General features: G+C 35.1%; 1 protein-coding gene across 1 annotated transcript in view; it reads right to left on the minus strand.

Moving 5' to 3' along the window:
* LOC147718247 (uncharacterized) overlaps window positions 1–14,543 on the minus strand; it is a 58,358-nt gene extending 43,815 nt beyond the window's left edge. The window contains exons 1-2 of the mRNA XM_086967173.1: window positions 14,439–14,543; window positions 3,816–9,548 (exon numbers count right to left, since the gene is read on the minus strand). Of these exons, the coding sequence (XP_086823299.1) occupies window positions 3,816–9,509 (5,694 nt within the window). The 5' untranslated portion in view covers window positions 9,510–9,548; window positions 14,439–14,543. The remainder of the gene's footprint in view (window positions 1–3,815; window positions 9,549–14,438) is intronic.
* Between the last annotated feature and the right edge of the window lie 442 nt (window positions 14,544–14,985).

Raw genomic sequence — 14,985 nt, forward strand, 5'->3', positions numbered from 1 at the left:
CAGTCAGTCATGCACCTACTAAATCCTTCATCCAGACACTTATATATCCACTCATTCTTCAATATGTAAGAGATATTTTAACTTTACAGAAACATACAGTCACTGGATGATGTCATCAGTGATGTCATCAGTGATGTCACTAACCATGTCATGAATGATGTAATATGTGACATGATCAGCAGTGGATTGCGGGTGCACGATATATAGTTAGTGCAAGTAACTATATATGAAATTTCAATGGTTTTGTGTGAGTAAAATAAGGTTTTGTAAATGCTAATTCCTAACTATATATGGTCTATAACCTATGGTTTTTTCAGTGAATATATATATATATATATATATTCACTGAAAAAACCATAGGTTTCACACCAGTTATAGTTAGCTGGAAATTTTACTGATATAAAACCATTGAAATTCCCACGTTATAGTTAGTCGGACTCACTATAACTTGCGCGTACAATGCACTGCTGATGACATCACATATTACATCACTCATGACATGGTCAGTGACATCACTCATGACACCATCCTTGTGACATAGTGACAGACCTCCTCTCAGTGTAAAGTAACCCTTGAGACACATATTCAAAAATAGAAACTGAAATTTTTAAAAAATGGACATACCTATATCAGTTACAACAAGCAATTCTGTACTTCCACTATCTATATACACATCCACTCATTCACCAACAGTTCTATATAGTCACTCATACATATACTCACTCATCATATGAAGAGATACACCTATACATCCTGTTACACACCGACATTCATCCAAAAGTTACTCACACACATATTCACACGTGCAAATAAACTATTGAACAACCATTTATTTGAATATAGAGTTATACACACACTTCCACCTTACTTCTATTGAAAATTACACATATTTATTCTCTTAAACAATCACTTATAGAAACACATACTTATTTAAACAGGAAATCTTACAATCTCTTACTCTCACATATACTCACTTATATACATCAATATTCATATATACTAGATTAAAACATATGTAGTTACTGATAAAGACACTAGTGAGACAGTCATTCACTCACTAACAAACACATATAGACACTCATCCACCCATACAGTCCTGTACATATGCTGTCTTCAAAACACATACAAACAAAGAGTCAGTCACTCATGCATCTATGTGCTAAGTAATACCTCCACCTAACCATATAGACACTCATACTAATACTAATAAAAATATCAAATAACCCATATACATACGCATGTAGCTACTTATCAACACATGTAGCCACTTATACACAAAGTGAAACACTAATATATGTATTTAAATATTTAAACATAACTCACTAATATTTATTTTTCAGAAAGACACATATTCACTGGATGGTGTCATCAGTGATGTCATGAGTGATGTCACTGACCATGTCATGAGTGATGTAATATGTGACGTCATCAGCAGTGCATTGCACGCGCAAGTTATAGTGAGTCCGACTAACTATAACGTGGGAATTTCAATGGTTTTATATCAGTAAAATTTCCAGCTAACTATAACTGGTGTGAAACCTATGGTTTTTTCAGTGAATTTGTAAGGTTTTTTAAATGCTAATTCCTAACTATAACTGGTGTGAAACCTATGGTTTTTTCAGTGAATTTCATAGGTTTTTTTAATGCTAATTTCTAACTATAACTGGTGTGTAACCTATGGTTTTTTCAGTGAATTTCATAGGTTTTTTTAATGCTAATTCCTAACTTTTTATACAGACTCATACCTATGTGTTTTTTAGTGAATTGCTAAAGTATGTTTTTGTAAAAATGAACACTATAATGTATATTGAGATAATATTTTTAATTTAAAATATTTTTTTTTTATATTTCACTTTGGTGCGCTTTCGGTGCGCGCACCCGTGCGCGTACCGTCAGCGCACTAACAAAAAAAAAGAAAAAAAAAATGAAGGAGGGACTGTGTAATAGATAGTAAGACAGATAAAAAGTGTAAAAGGAAGTAACTGAGAAAAGAAAAATGAATAAGGGAGCAAAAGAAAGAAGAAATAGGAAGAACACTAAAGTAGAGGTTAAGGGAGAATATAAATGGATATTGAAAGTAAAAAGAAGGACAGTTAAGTATGAGAATGACAGGTAGTGACGGGATCAGAGGAAAAGAATAGCAGCGATTGAGGGAAAGTAAATATCAGTGAATATAAGTAAAGAGGGGTGAAAGAGGGTACATATAAGTGAATAAGGGCAACACATGGGGAGTAATAGAGAGAAAGAAGAGAGAGAGTAAAAGAAAGACAAAAGGAAGAACTAACTGAACTACAGTACAATGAGTGTGAAAGAAAAAAAAATGGAGAAAGAGAAAGAGGGTTAGGAAACTAAAGCAGTGGTACTAAGAGAATATAAAAAAGATAAAAAGTGGTGGAAGGAACTGAGGAAATGCAGATAGTTCCTATTAGATTAAGAAGTTGTGAATGAAGTACAGTAAAGAAACAGCAATGAAAAAAGATTGTAAATTATTAAAGAGAGGTAAATAAGGGTGAAAAAGAAAATGAGTGCATAACAATGTGAACACAATATAAATTACATAATGCAAACTACACAATAACTTCTACAATATGTTACATTATTTATTTTTGCTGTTCTCAGAATATATTGAATTCCACTTAAATTAGTGAGTTCAAAGTCTTCATCATATAACAGCGGGAAAAAAAAAACACAATCTAAAAGATTGTGTTTAAAAAAACCCATTCAAACATACATCTCATATATGTACACTAATCTTTGATTCACTTACTTTTCCATGAGGCCAAATAGAAGATAGTGAAGGTCCTTTTGGTAGAAAAAAAGTCTGCTGTTCCTTATGAGTTCCATTTCATCGACTTCCTATGAAAAAAGATCTAAAAACATCATACCATACACAATCCTCACGGCCAATTTGTGTCTGATATATCGGTATTTTTTACTTTGAGATCCACTTAAAGTATCTACATGAGATAAATAATTTCAAATATTAGATTAACTAACTAACTAACTAACTTTTATTAACTATTCCCGTCTTCAAAGGCCAATTCCCTTTACTAAAACTTTGGTTTTAAAAACACTAGATAAGAATTTGTAGAGTCATAAGGCAAACGTTGTTTATAAGTTAAATGAGAATCATTGCAGTAACTCCATCCATTTTCAGATTTTAAGTAGCATGTATAATGTCCTGAGGTGGTCGAAGGTCCATCATGATAAATAATAGCTTCAGTTGTAAAGGTCCTTCCAGAAATTGATAACTGAGAAGCCACAAAATTTTTGATAGAAGTTGTCAATTTAGTTCCATCAGGTCTACATCGTTGGAAAACTAAAATGATATACTGCCCATACCTTTGTATAAATAATGTGGACAGCATTGTACAGTTACATTGGGTACACACCATATTATGATCTGCTGCTTTAACTAGATTTTTAAAAGACACTGATTTACAGTCTGGTAAAGTCAAATATATAAATCTTTCAGTGTCTATTGTAGTAGTACTTGATAAACTACAATTGTAGCAGTCATGCTGCCATTGATAAGAAAGACTGAAAAGATTATCTACATCTACACCTTCATCTTCCAAAACACCAAACATATACATTAAAAATTCCTGACAATCCTGCTGAATGTTCTGTGAAAATTTATCTTGACCAGAACACAAATCTAAAATATTTCGAATTTCTGTTACACTTTCTATTTGTGCTGTAACACTGCTACATTTCTGAAACACAGAATTCAATAAACCACACAATCTTTGATCCCGATTTTCAACAATCTGTTCTTGTAAACTTTTAAGAAAAAAAACAACATTAACCACTACATTAGCATAGCAGTTGACACCAGAACTGTTTTCAAACTGAAATCCAACAACATTTTCTCCACAATTCTTTTTCTTCCTGTTTTCAATTACAGTTTTCTCTACTTTTTGTCTTTTTGCAACTACCTCACTACAATTATCCTCATTTCTTCTTTTTCGGCCTACCACACGTTTTTCAAACAGAGGATATTGAGGCAAATGTGGAGCATACTCTCTTCTTAACCTATTGTATTCTTTAACACAATCTAGATCGGCAGAAATATTTGTCTCATCACATGCAATCAAATACAATCCTGATAAAGTTCTGACTCGAGATAATGCCACATATGCCATACCCTCTTTAAACACAGATCTTCCAATGTTCACCAATGCACTATCTACACTTAAACCTTGAGATTTATGAATTGTCACTGCATACGCCAAACAAACAGGAAACTGTTTTCGGCGAACATATAAGTCTTTTACAAGTAAAAATCTAGCAGAACAACGACTTATTTGTTGTACTTGTTCAATGCCATCAAATTTTATTTTTAAAAATTCAATTCCATCTCTATTTCTGTAATTCACAAAATCAACAACATAACCCATTGCTCCATTTACCAGACCGCTTTCAACATTTAAATTCCTTCTCAAAATGATACGACAATTTAAACACACATTCAGAGTCTTTTCAAAACCAGCTGTTTTTGAAATACTTTTCTCCAATGAATGCAATTTAATTTTCAAATTTTCTGACAAAACAATTGTTGCACCCATATGCTCTATTTTATCTATTGCTTCTAGTTTCACAATCTCTTCATTTTCTAAGTCTAACATTTTTTGGTTGAAGATGGAACATTCTTGCAGAGTTGGCATCAAACATATCCCAGATTTCTTCTCAGTCATTTTTTTAAAAATATTCTCTGGAAGAATGTTTTCATTTGGATACAAATTTGAAATTAATCGACTATGCAAAGCTTTTTTCCCTTTCTCAGTCATTTTTCCAATTCTTACATCTTGTAGAATATTTTTATAATCTTCATCCTTGGCCTGTCGCATATTTTGAAGCAGTTCAGCATATTTAAAATTTAGCCATATATTAACATTTCCAATGCTTCCAAGGGACTTCCTGGTATCTTCATGCGTGAGCATTTTAAACACTGGTTGTCCTTTTACTGGAGTCAACTGCAATAGATCTCCAAAAACAATAATGTGTTTTCCTCCAAATAACACATCATAGTCTGTTTTAAGAATTTCTTGCATTCTCAAATGCACAAAAGCAAGCATTAGATTTGAGACCATGCTTACTTCATCTATGATAAGAAGTTTCATTTTCTTCAAGACTCTTGAAACTTCAGAACACGCATCTCCAGATAGCTTGTTGTAATGCAATTTATTATCATGTTCAACTGGCAGCATCAATAAACGATGTAGAGTAATCCCTTTAATGTTATGTGCTGCCAGACCAGTTGGAGCAGTTACAACACAAGACAGTGGTGAATCAGTCCTTTTCTGCAGATAACTTGCAACGGCTTTAATTAGAAAACTTTTTCCTGTCCCCGCTTCTCCACTTACATACAGTCGGACAGGGTCAAATAATATACATGAGCACTCTTTTTTCTCATGTCTGAATCCATGTTCAATCTGCTCTGTGACTTCATCATATATCTTTTTCTGCTCAATGTTTAGTTGCGTTACCAAATCTTCTAAGTTAACTCCATCCTCTTGAGCTTGTTCCATAGCTCTTTCCACCTCATCCATGGCAGTGGCAGCTTCATTTTGGATAATTGGTCCTCCTAGTGGATCCTGGCTCAATGAAGTAGAACTCTGACTATCTTGAGAACTGTTTCTAGCTATCTCTTCAGCAATTGTGGTTTCTTGCTCCATTTCTTCATTCAACATTTGCAGATAATTTAGAAAAATAGGACATTCTATGGTATCCTTAGTTGCATTAAAAGAGTCTTCATAACAGAGAAAATCTCCAAGTAGTTCCTCTTCTGTACGCCATGGCTTAAAGAGTTGCAAAAGAGCTAAGTAGTAAAATTCTCTTTTGTCTGGAACTTCACAACTCAATTTTCGATGATTAATCAAATGGCCTTTTTTCTGCTTCACTAGACATCCTTCATAGCCAATGAGTGCATATTTTCCATTATTGATATCTTCTGTGATGTTCCTCTTATAACTGTAGTTTTGAAGAACTTCATACAAACATGTGTTCTCAAGGTGAGTACTTCTATTTGGATAGTATGTATCCAACATATTTGTCTTCAAAATATCTGTACTGTTTGGTTCTTTTTCCGCCAAATATTCAATTTCTTGTACAGATTTCAAAACTCGGTTTCGTGTGGCAGCAAGACCAAGACTCACCCAAATGATTGTTCTTGATTTGGCATAGAGACTTGCTGATGATAACCGATCAGAACATTCATATGCTCCAATTTCTCGATGCGACAACATCTTCAGACTGAAACTGTATAATTTCTTGCTTAGACTCTTTTCATGTGAAATGTCCTCCCACATTTCCTTCAGTTCTGTCTTTTCTTTTTTGGTGATGTAAGATGTCACATATCGAGCCACAGCAATAGAGTTGTCAGCAACGAACTGAATATCCATGTTAGCATTCCACATGGACAAAATCACTGGGTTGTAATCGTTGATGTACTTAGATTCTTCATTTCTTTTCAAATTATATGTGTTTTTGGGAGATTTTCTCGTCACAGTATGTCGTAGAGATGACATCAAATTATTTACTCTTCCCTTAGAAATCACTGGTCGAGGAAATGCAAAACGACATTTCGTGTAGTACTTTTCCTTGTTTTTAAATTTTCGACGACAGTACTTTCCACAACGATGAGATTGAAAACGTAAAACTTGTTGCCTTAAATTGTTTTCTTCAGTAGATTTTGGAACAGCACATGTTGAATACTCTTCAATGAAACTCATCACTGTTTCATCTGAATCTGTTCCAAATTTGGGTGCATCTTTAATCCACAACAACATATGTATATGAGGAGCACCTCTCGCTTGATATTCCTTCCTCCAAAAGAAATCCAAAACCTCTCCAAGGGGAGGATTTTTTTTGTTGGTAATAAAAGACATCATAGCTTCAAATCTATGATTAAAATATCTGCAAACATTCACTGGATCTAAAGAACACAGTTCTCCTGGTGTTTTCAATTCTATATTTGGTATGTTTTCATTTGCCTCTCGTAGAAATTGAAGTAAATCGTCCCATGCATACTCAGCACAGCTAAGAGTGAGGAACCATGTAGGAGTTCCTAAGTTTCTTAGCATACATTTCAATTCTCCATGACGACGAAACCAATACTCATTGGTTCCACGTTGACATGCCATGAGATTGATTAGCTGAGATTCCAAAATACTGTCTTGCAGATTAACTTTCTCCATAAAGTCCCTTGCACATACATTTTGCAAATGAGGTCCACTTTTTAATATATGATTAACTGCATAAGAAAGCCCAGACAAATCACTTTCAAACAGTAGATGAAATAAATATGGAATGCATTGACGAAACCTTGGATCTTCTGCATATAATCTTAGAGTCCGGTATTCAGCTGCAGGAATTTGAACTGGTCGATCATCATATCGTCCACCACAACCTGTTGGAAATAATTGTGGAAAACAACGAGCTTCCAAACTTTCTTCCCATACACTAATGGGACTTCCTTTTGCTGCCTTCATTTGAAACAAGTCAATTGCATTTCCCATTACTTCTTTGGAATGCAAAGGATGAACAGTATAATGTTCATATATTTCTTCAGTTCTAGACACATCAACTTTTTCAATTTGACCAACTGAAGAATCACTATCTTCTTCTGTAGCTGTTTCCTCAACTCCAACACTTACATGTTTGTAGTACTCATTGTTTTTAACTAAATACAACGTTGCCTTCTTGACTTTTTTAACATCCACTAAATCTTGCCAAATTTTCTTACTCTTTGTTGGAACCCCATTAACTAGAATAACTAAAGGATCTTCTTCTGCTCTTTCTACACCAATTGTATTAATATTTTTCTTTACATCTAGAGGCAAATAAACAACTCTTCCCTTTAATCCTCTCAGTAAATCTGATGGAGGCAATTTCCCTGTCTTAGGCTCCATGCGTACAATAGCCTGAAAAGGATGGACACATTGAATCAAAATAGATTCATAAGTATTTAGATCCATCAATTCAGAAGGAATATCTATCAACTGAAGATTATTATAAACTGCTCTTGCAGGCATTCTATTTTCATTTAATTTTTTCAAACAATAAGTGCAAATACGCTGATCCAAACTCAAATCAAAAGAATTCTCCACCAACAAATAACTTACAAAATCCTCCCATTCACTATTATTTTCCAATTCACTTTTTGCATATAAATCAACTAACCTAGTCTGAATTTTATAATGAGTCCGTCGACAACACACACAAGTTACATTAGGCCTCTCACTTGATTTCACCTTAAACTTGATAATTTCCTCATCAAACTTTTCAATACTTGAAATTTGTCCATTATCTTCTGCATTACCATCCATTACTATATCTATTTCTACACTGTCCTCTTTGTTCCCAAAATAACAAAACTCAATTTCTTCACAAATAGTCTTCACATCCACTTCAGATCCATGCAAAAGAGCACTATTTAACTGTTTAAGCTTAAGTGCAGGACTTTTTGCATAATACAACTTCCTCACTAATTTCCTTACGTTATTATGATGCACTGCTAACATCCTAAAATGATGAAAAACACTCCGACAAACTTTTCTAGAAAGACATGCTAGTGAATGCCCTTGCAAACCTGTGCTTTCTCTCACTCTGCAAGGATCTAACTCTTGCAGGATCTTCATTTTTTGTTTGAGACTTTTTTTACTATATGTACGTAAGAAATTTCGAAGCAAATCAATTGATTCCTGTCGCACACTACAAATACTACTGCATTTCCATGTGTACACTGGACCCTTAGTACGTCTCCCTAAAACTTCATCAGCTAACACCTCTTCTGCATCTCTAGGTACAAGTTTCTCTTTTTCCATCACACAACTATCTTTCACCTCATAGGCACGACCACTGGTGTCAACCGCATGCACCAAATCATTTTCCTGAAAGTAACTCTCCTCATTAAAAAAAGGCTCAGAACTTGAACTATGCATCCATTCACCAGAAAATACTTCACAAAAATTACTCCGATTAATAATTCTTTTCCATCTACTGTTCGATTTGAAAACATCCATTGCCTTATTAAGTATCCTAATTCTATTGATTATTAAAATAAATAATTTTTTCTTAACTTCAAAAGCCTGATCAACAATCTTTTCTACACTTTTCTTTTTCTTGTAAAAAGCAGCTTTTAGTTTAATTTTCTTTTCATTTTTTAGCAAATTTAAAACTACCCTATTGCGAAACATTCGCCTACGAATGTCCCTAAAAACATTTACTCTTCTATTGCTAACCATTCTCTTCTCTCCTGGTCCAATGGAAACATTTTTTGTGGGCTTCTCTTTCCTTTTTAGATTTGTTGACTTTTTCTGTATATTCACATTAGCAATTTCATTTTTTTTCCTACGACATATGTTACGAAGAAAAGACTTAATTGGCTTACCAGAAGCTTTTCTGGTGTTTTTTGAAGTAGTTGTTGAAGAGGATTCCATAAACTCTGTTGTTGATGTTCTCCTTTTCCGTATGGTATTTTTGATATTTCTTTGCCTTGAAGGCATTTTTGCTTGCTTTTCAGAAGTTGATTTGAATCTGTTGTTCTGTTAAAAAAACACATGAAAGACCACTATTAGCAAACAACAAAGTAATGTTAAAAAGCAAACAATATAAACAATAAATTGCAACATATTTAAGTTTATACAATAGCAACTCATGGCTTTATTTTTAAAGGCCTTGCGCCACCAGTGCGTCACTTATTACCCATGTTTAAAGTCAAGCATCAGCTGCACATGCCATTCATAAATAAGGGCCAAATGCAAATACCAATCAATTGCACCCAAAAATCGATTTTTCAATAACATGTAAGAAACACTGCGCAAAACCTAAGTACAACCACTCAATATCATCAAACAAAGTCAGGGTCTGATTTATAAAGGCCTTGCGCCACCAGTGCGTCACTTATTACCCATGTTTAAAGTCTTGCATCGGCTGCACATGGCAATCATAAATAAGGGCCAAATACATATACCAATCAATTGCACCCAAAAATCGATTTTTGAATAACATGTAAGAAACACTGCGCAGAACCTATGTACAACCAATCAATATCATCAAACAAAGTCAGGGCCTTATTTATGAAAGCCTTGCGCCACCAGTGCGTCACTTATTACCCATGTTTAAAGTCATGCATCAGCTGCACATGGCAATCATAAATAAGGGCCAAATACATATACCAATCAATTGCACCCAAAAATCGATTTTTGAATAACATGTAAGAAACACTGTGCAGAACCTATGTACAACCAATCAATATCATCAAACAAAGTCAGAGCCTTATTTATGAAAGCCTTGCGCCACCAGTGCGTCACTTATTACCCATGTTTAAAGTCATGCATCAGCTGCACATGGCAATCATAAATAAGTGCCAAATACATATACCAATCAATTGCACCCCAAAATCGATTTTTGAATAACATGTAAGGAACACTGCACAGAACCTAAGTACAACCACTCAATATCATCAAACAAAGTCAGGCCTTATTTATGAAAGCCTTGCGCCACCAGTGCGTCACTTATTACCCATGTTTAAAGTCATGCATCAGTTGCACATGGCAATCATAAATTAGGGCAAAATACATATACTAATCAATTGCACCCAAAAATCAATTTTACAATAACATGTAAGAAACACGGCGCAGAACCTAAGTACAACCAATCAATATCATCAAACAAAGTCAGGGCCTTATTTATGAAAGCCTTGCGCCACCAGTGCGTCACTTATTACCCATGTTTAAAGTCATGCATCAGCTGCACATGGCATTCATAAATAAGGGCCAAATACATATACCAATCAATTGCACCCAAAAATCGATTTTTCAATAACATGTAAGAAGCACTGTGCAGAACCTATGTACAACCAATCAATATCATCAAACAAAGTCAGAGCCTTATTTATGAAAGCCTTGCGCCACCAGTGCGTCACTTATTACCCATGTTTAAAGTCATGCATCAGCTGCACATGGCAATCATAAATAAGGACCAAATACATATACCAATCAATTGCACCCAAAAATCGATTTTTGTTTAACATGTAAGAAGCACTGTGCAGAACCTATGTACAACCAATCAATATCATCAAACAAAGTCAGAGCCTTATTTATGAAAGCCTTGCACCACCAGTGCGTCACTTATTACCCATGTTTAAAGTCATGCATCAGCTGCACATGGCAATCATAAATAAGGGCCAAATACATATACCAATCAATTGCACCCAAAAATCGATTTTTGAATAACATGTAAGGAACACTGCACAGAACCTAAGTACAACTACTCAATATCATCAAACAAAGTCAGGCCTTATTTATGAAAGCCTTGCGCCACCAGTGCGTCACTTATTACCCATGTTTAAAGTCATGCATCAGTTGCACATGGCAATCATAAATTAGGGCAAAATACATATACTAATCAATTGCACCCAAAAATCGATTTTTCAATAACATGTAAGGAACACGGCGCAGAACCTAAGTACAACCAATCAATATCATCAAACAAAGTCAGGGCCTTATTTATGAAAGCCTTGCGCCACCAGTGCGTCACTTATTACCCATGTTTAAAGTCATGCATCAGCTGCACATGGCAATCATAAATAAGGGCCAAATACATATACCAATCAATTGCACCCAAAAATCGATTTTTGAATAACATGTAAGGAACACTGCACAGAACCTAAGTACAACCACTCAATATCATCAAACAAAGTCAGGCCTTATTTATGAAAGCCTTGCGCCACCAGTGCATCACTTATTACCCATGTTTAAAGTCATGCATCAGTTGCACATGGCAATCATAAATTAGGGCAAAATACATATACTAATCAATTGCACCCAAAAATCGATTTTTCAATAACATGTAAGGAACACGGCGCAGAACCTATGTACAACCAATCAATATCATCAAACAAAGTCAGGGCCTTATTTATGAAAGCCTTGCGCCACCAGTGCGTCACTTATTACCCATGTTTAAAGTCATGCATCAGCTGCACATGGCATTCATAAATAAGGGCCAAATACATATACCAATCAATTGCACCCAAAAATCGAATTTTGAATAACATGTAAGGAACTCTGCACAGAACCTAAGTACAACCACTCAATATCATCAAACAAAGTCAGGGTCTTATTTATGAAAGCCTTGCGCCACCAGTGCGTCACTTATTACCCATGTTTAAAGTCATGCATCAGCTGCACATGGCATTCATAAATAAGGGCCAAATACATATACCAATCAATTGCACCCAAAAATCGATTTTTGAATAACATGTAAGGAACACTGCACAGAACCTAAGTACAACCACTCAATATCATCAAACAAAGTCAGGCCTTATTTATGAAAGCCTTGCGCCACCAGTGCGTCACTTATTACCCATGTTTAAAGTCATGCATCAGCTGCACATGGCAATCATAAATTAGGGCAAAATACATATACCAATCAATTGCACCCAAAAATCGATTTTTGAATAACATGTAAGGAACACTGCACAGAACCTAAGTACAACCAATCAATATCATCAAACAAAGTCAGGGCCTTATTTATGAAAGCCTTGCGCCACCAGTGCGTCACTTATTACCCATGTTTAAAGTCATGCATCAGTTGCACATGGCAATCATAAATTAGGGCAAAATACATATACTAATCAATTGCACCCAAAAATCGATTTTTCAATAACATGTAAGAAACACTGCGCAGAACCTAAGTACAACCAATCAATATCATCAAACAAAGTCAGGGCCTTATTTATGAAAGCCTTGCGCCACCAGTGCGTCACTTATTACCCATGTTTAAAGTCATGCATCAGCTGCACATGGCATTCATAAATAAGGGCCAAATACATATACCAATCAATTGCACCCAAAAATCGATTTTTGTTTAACATGTAAGAAGCACTGTGCAGAACCTATGTACAACCAATCAATATCATCAAACAAAGTCAGAGCCTTATTTATGAAAGCCTTGCACCACCAGTGCGTCACTTATTACCCATGTTTAAAGTCATGCATCAGCTGCACATGGCAATCATAAATAAGGGCCAAATACATATACCAATCAATTGCACCCAAAAATCGATTTTTGAATAACATGTAAGGAACACTGCACAGAACCTAAGTACAACCACTCAATATCATCAAACAAAGTCAGGCCTTATTTATGAAAGCCTTGCGCCACCAGTGCGTCACTTATTACCCATGTTTAAAGTCATGCATCAGTTGCACATGGCAATCATAAATTAGGGCAAAATACATATACTAATCAATTGCACCCAAAAATCGATTTTTCAATAACATGTAAGGAACACGGCGCAGAACCTAAGTACAACCAATCAATATCATCAAACAAAGTCAGGGCCTTATTTATGAAAGCCTTGCGCCACCAGTGCGTCACTTATTACCCATGTTTAAAGTCATGCATCAGCTGCACATGGCAATCATAAATAAGGACCAAATACATATACCAATCAATTGCACCCAAAAATCGATTTTTGAATAACATGTAAGGAACACTGCACAGAACCTAAGTACAACCACTCAATATCATCAAACAAAGTCAGGCCTTATTTATGAAAGCCTTGCGCCACCAGTGCGTCACTTATTACCCATGTTTAAAGTCATGCATCAGTTGCACATGGCAATCATAAATTAGGGCAAAATACATATACTAATCAATTGCACCCAAAAATCGATTTTTCAATAACATGTAAGGAACACGGCGCAGAACCTATGTACAACCAATCAATATCATCAAACAAAGTCAGGGCCTTATTTATGAAAGCCTTGCGCCACCAGTGCGTCACTTATTACCCATGTTTAAAGTCATGCATCAGCTGCACATGGCATTCATAAATAAGGGCCAAATACATATACCAATCAATTGCACCCAAAAATCGATTTTTAAATAACATGTAAGGAACACTGCACAGAACCTAAGTACAACCATTCAATATCATCAAACAAAGTCAGGGCCTTATTTATGAAAGCCTTGCGCCACCAGTGCGTCACTTATTACCCATGTTTAAAGTCATGCATCAGCTGCACATGGCATTCATAAATAAGGGCCAAATACATATACCAATCAATTGCACCCAAAAATCGATTTTTCAATAACATGTAAGAAACACTGCACAGAACCTAACTAAAACCACTCAATCTCATCAAACAAAATCAGGGCCTCATTTATAAAAGCCTGGCGCCACCAGTGCATCACTTATTACCCATGTTTAAAGTCATGCATCAACTGCACATGGCAATCATAAAAAAGGCCAAATAAAAATACCATTCATTTGCACCCAAAATCGATTTTTAAATAACATGTAAAAAACACTGCGCAGGACTTATATACTAACATACAATTTCACTTCTAAAACATAACTATCTGCTTCCAAATATTCTCCATAGAGAAAATAAATCTCTATCTAAATTAAATGAATCATTACTTACCTTTAGAAATGCTTTTGGAGATTGAAAACAGTGTCAGACACACACACCAATTTTTCTTTAGCAGAGGAAAAGGTGTGCTCTCAATACACTGAAACCAAGACTGGCATAGAAAATCTCTATCTTTGTACACATATGCCTTAATTCAACCAATGAAAACTCTTCCCTCACTATTTTCAAACCAACACCCATCCCCCTCTCAAACCTTTCTATCTGTTACCATAGCAACTCCCTCCTAACTGAACTCTAAGGTTCAAAAGTTTATCTTACAATGTTGCAAATTAACTCAGCAAGGATGTTTGACCTGTGAATACAGCAGCCTATACAGGGTATTTTTGCTTTTGGTGATTTTTTTTAAACCATTCAAATTGCTTCTTTCACACAACATAACCATACACCCTAACTTTCAGTTTTCAACTATCTGAATCCACCAATCATTGCTAGTGATTCAAGAGCACAGAAACTCCACAATTATTTTTTTGTGAACTCCTACTGTTCCAACTGCCATTTCATTCCCACACTTCATCTGACTGGACCAGAACCTTCTCAC

Source organism: Lissotriton vulgaris, chromosome 4_1 (assembly GCF_964263255.1).
Source record: "Lissotriton vulgaris chromosome 4_1, aLisVul1.2, whole genome shotgun sequence".
Taxonomy (NCBI): Eukaryota; Metazoa; Chordata; class Amphibia; order Caudata; family Salamandridae; genus Lissotriton; species Lissotriton vulgaris.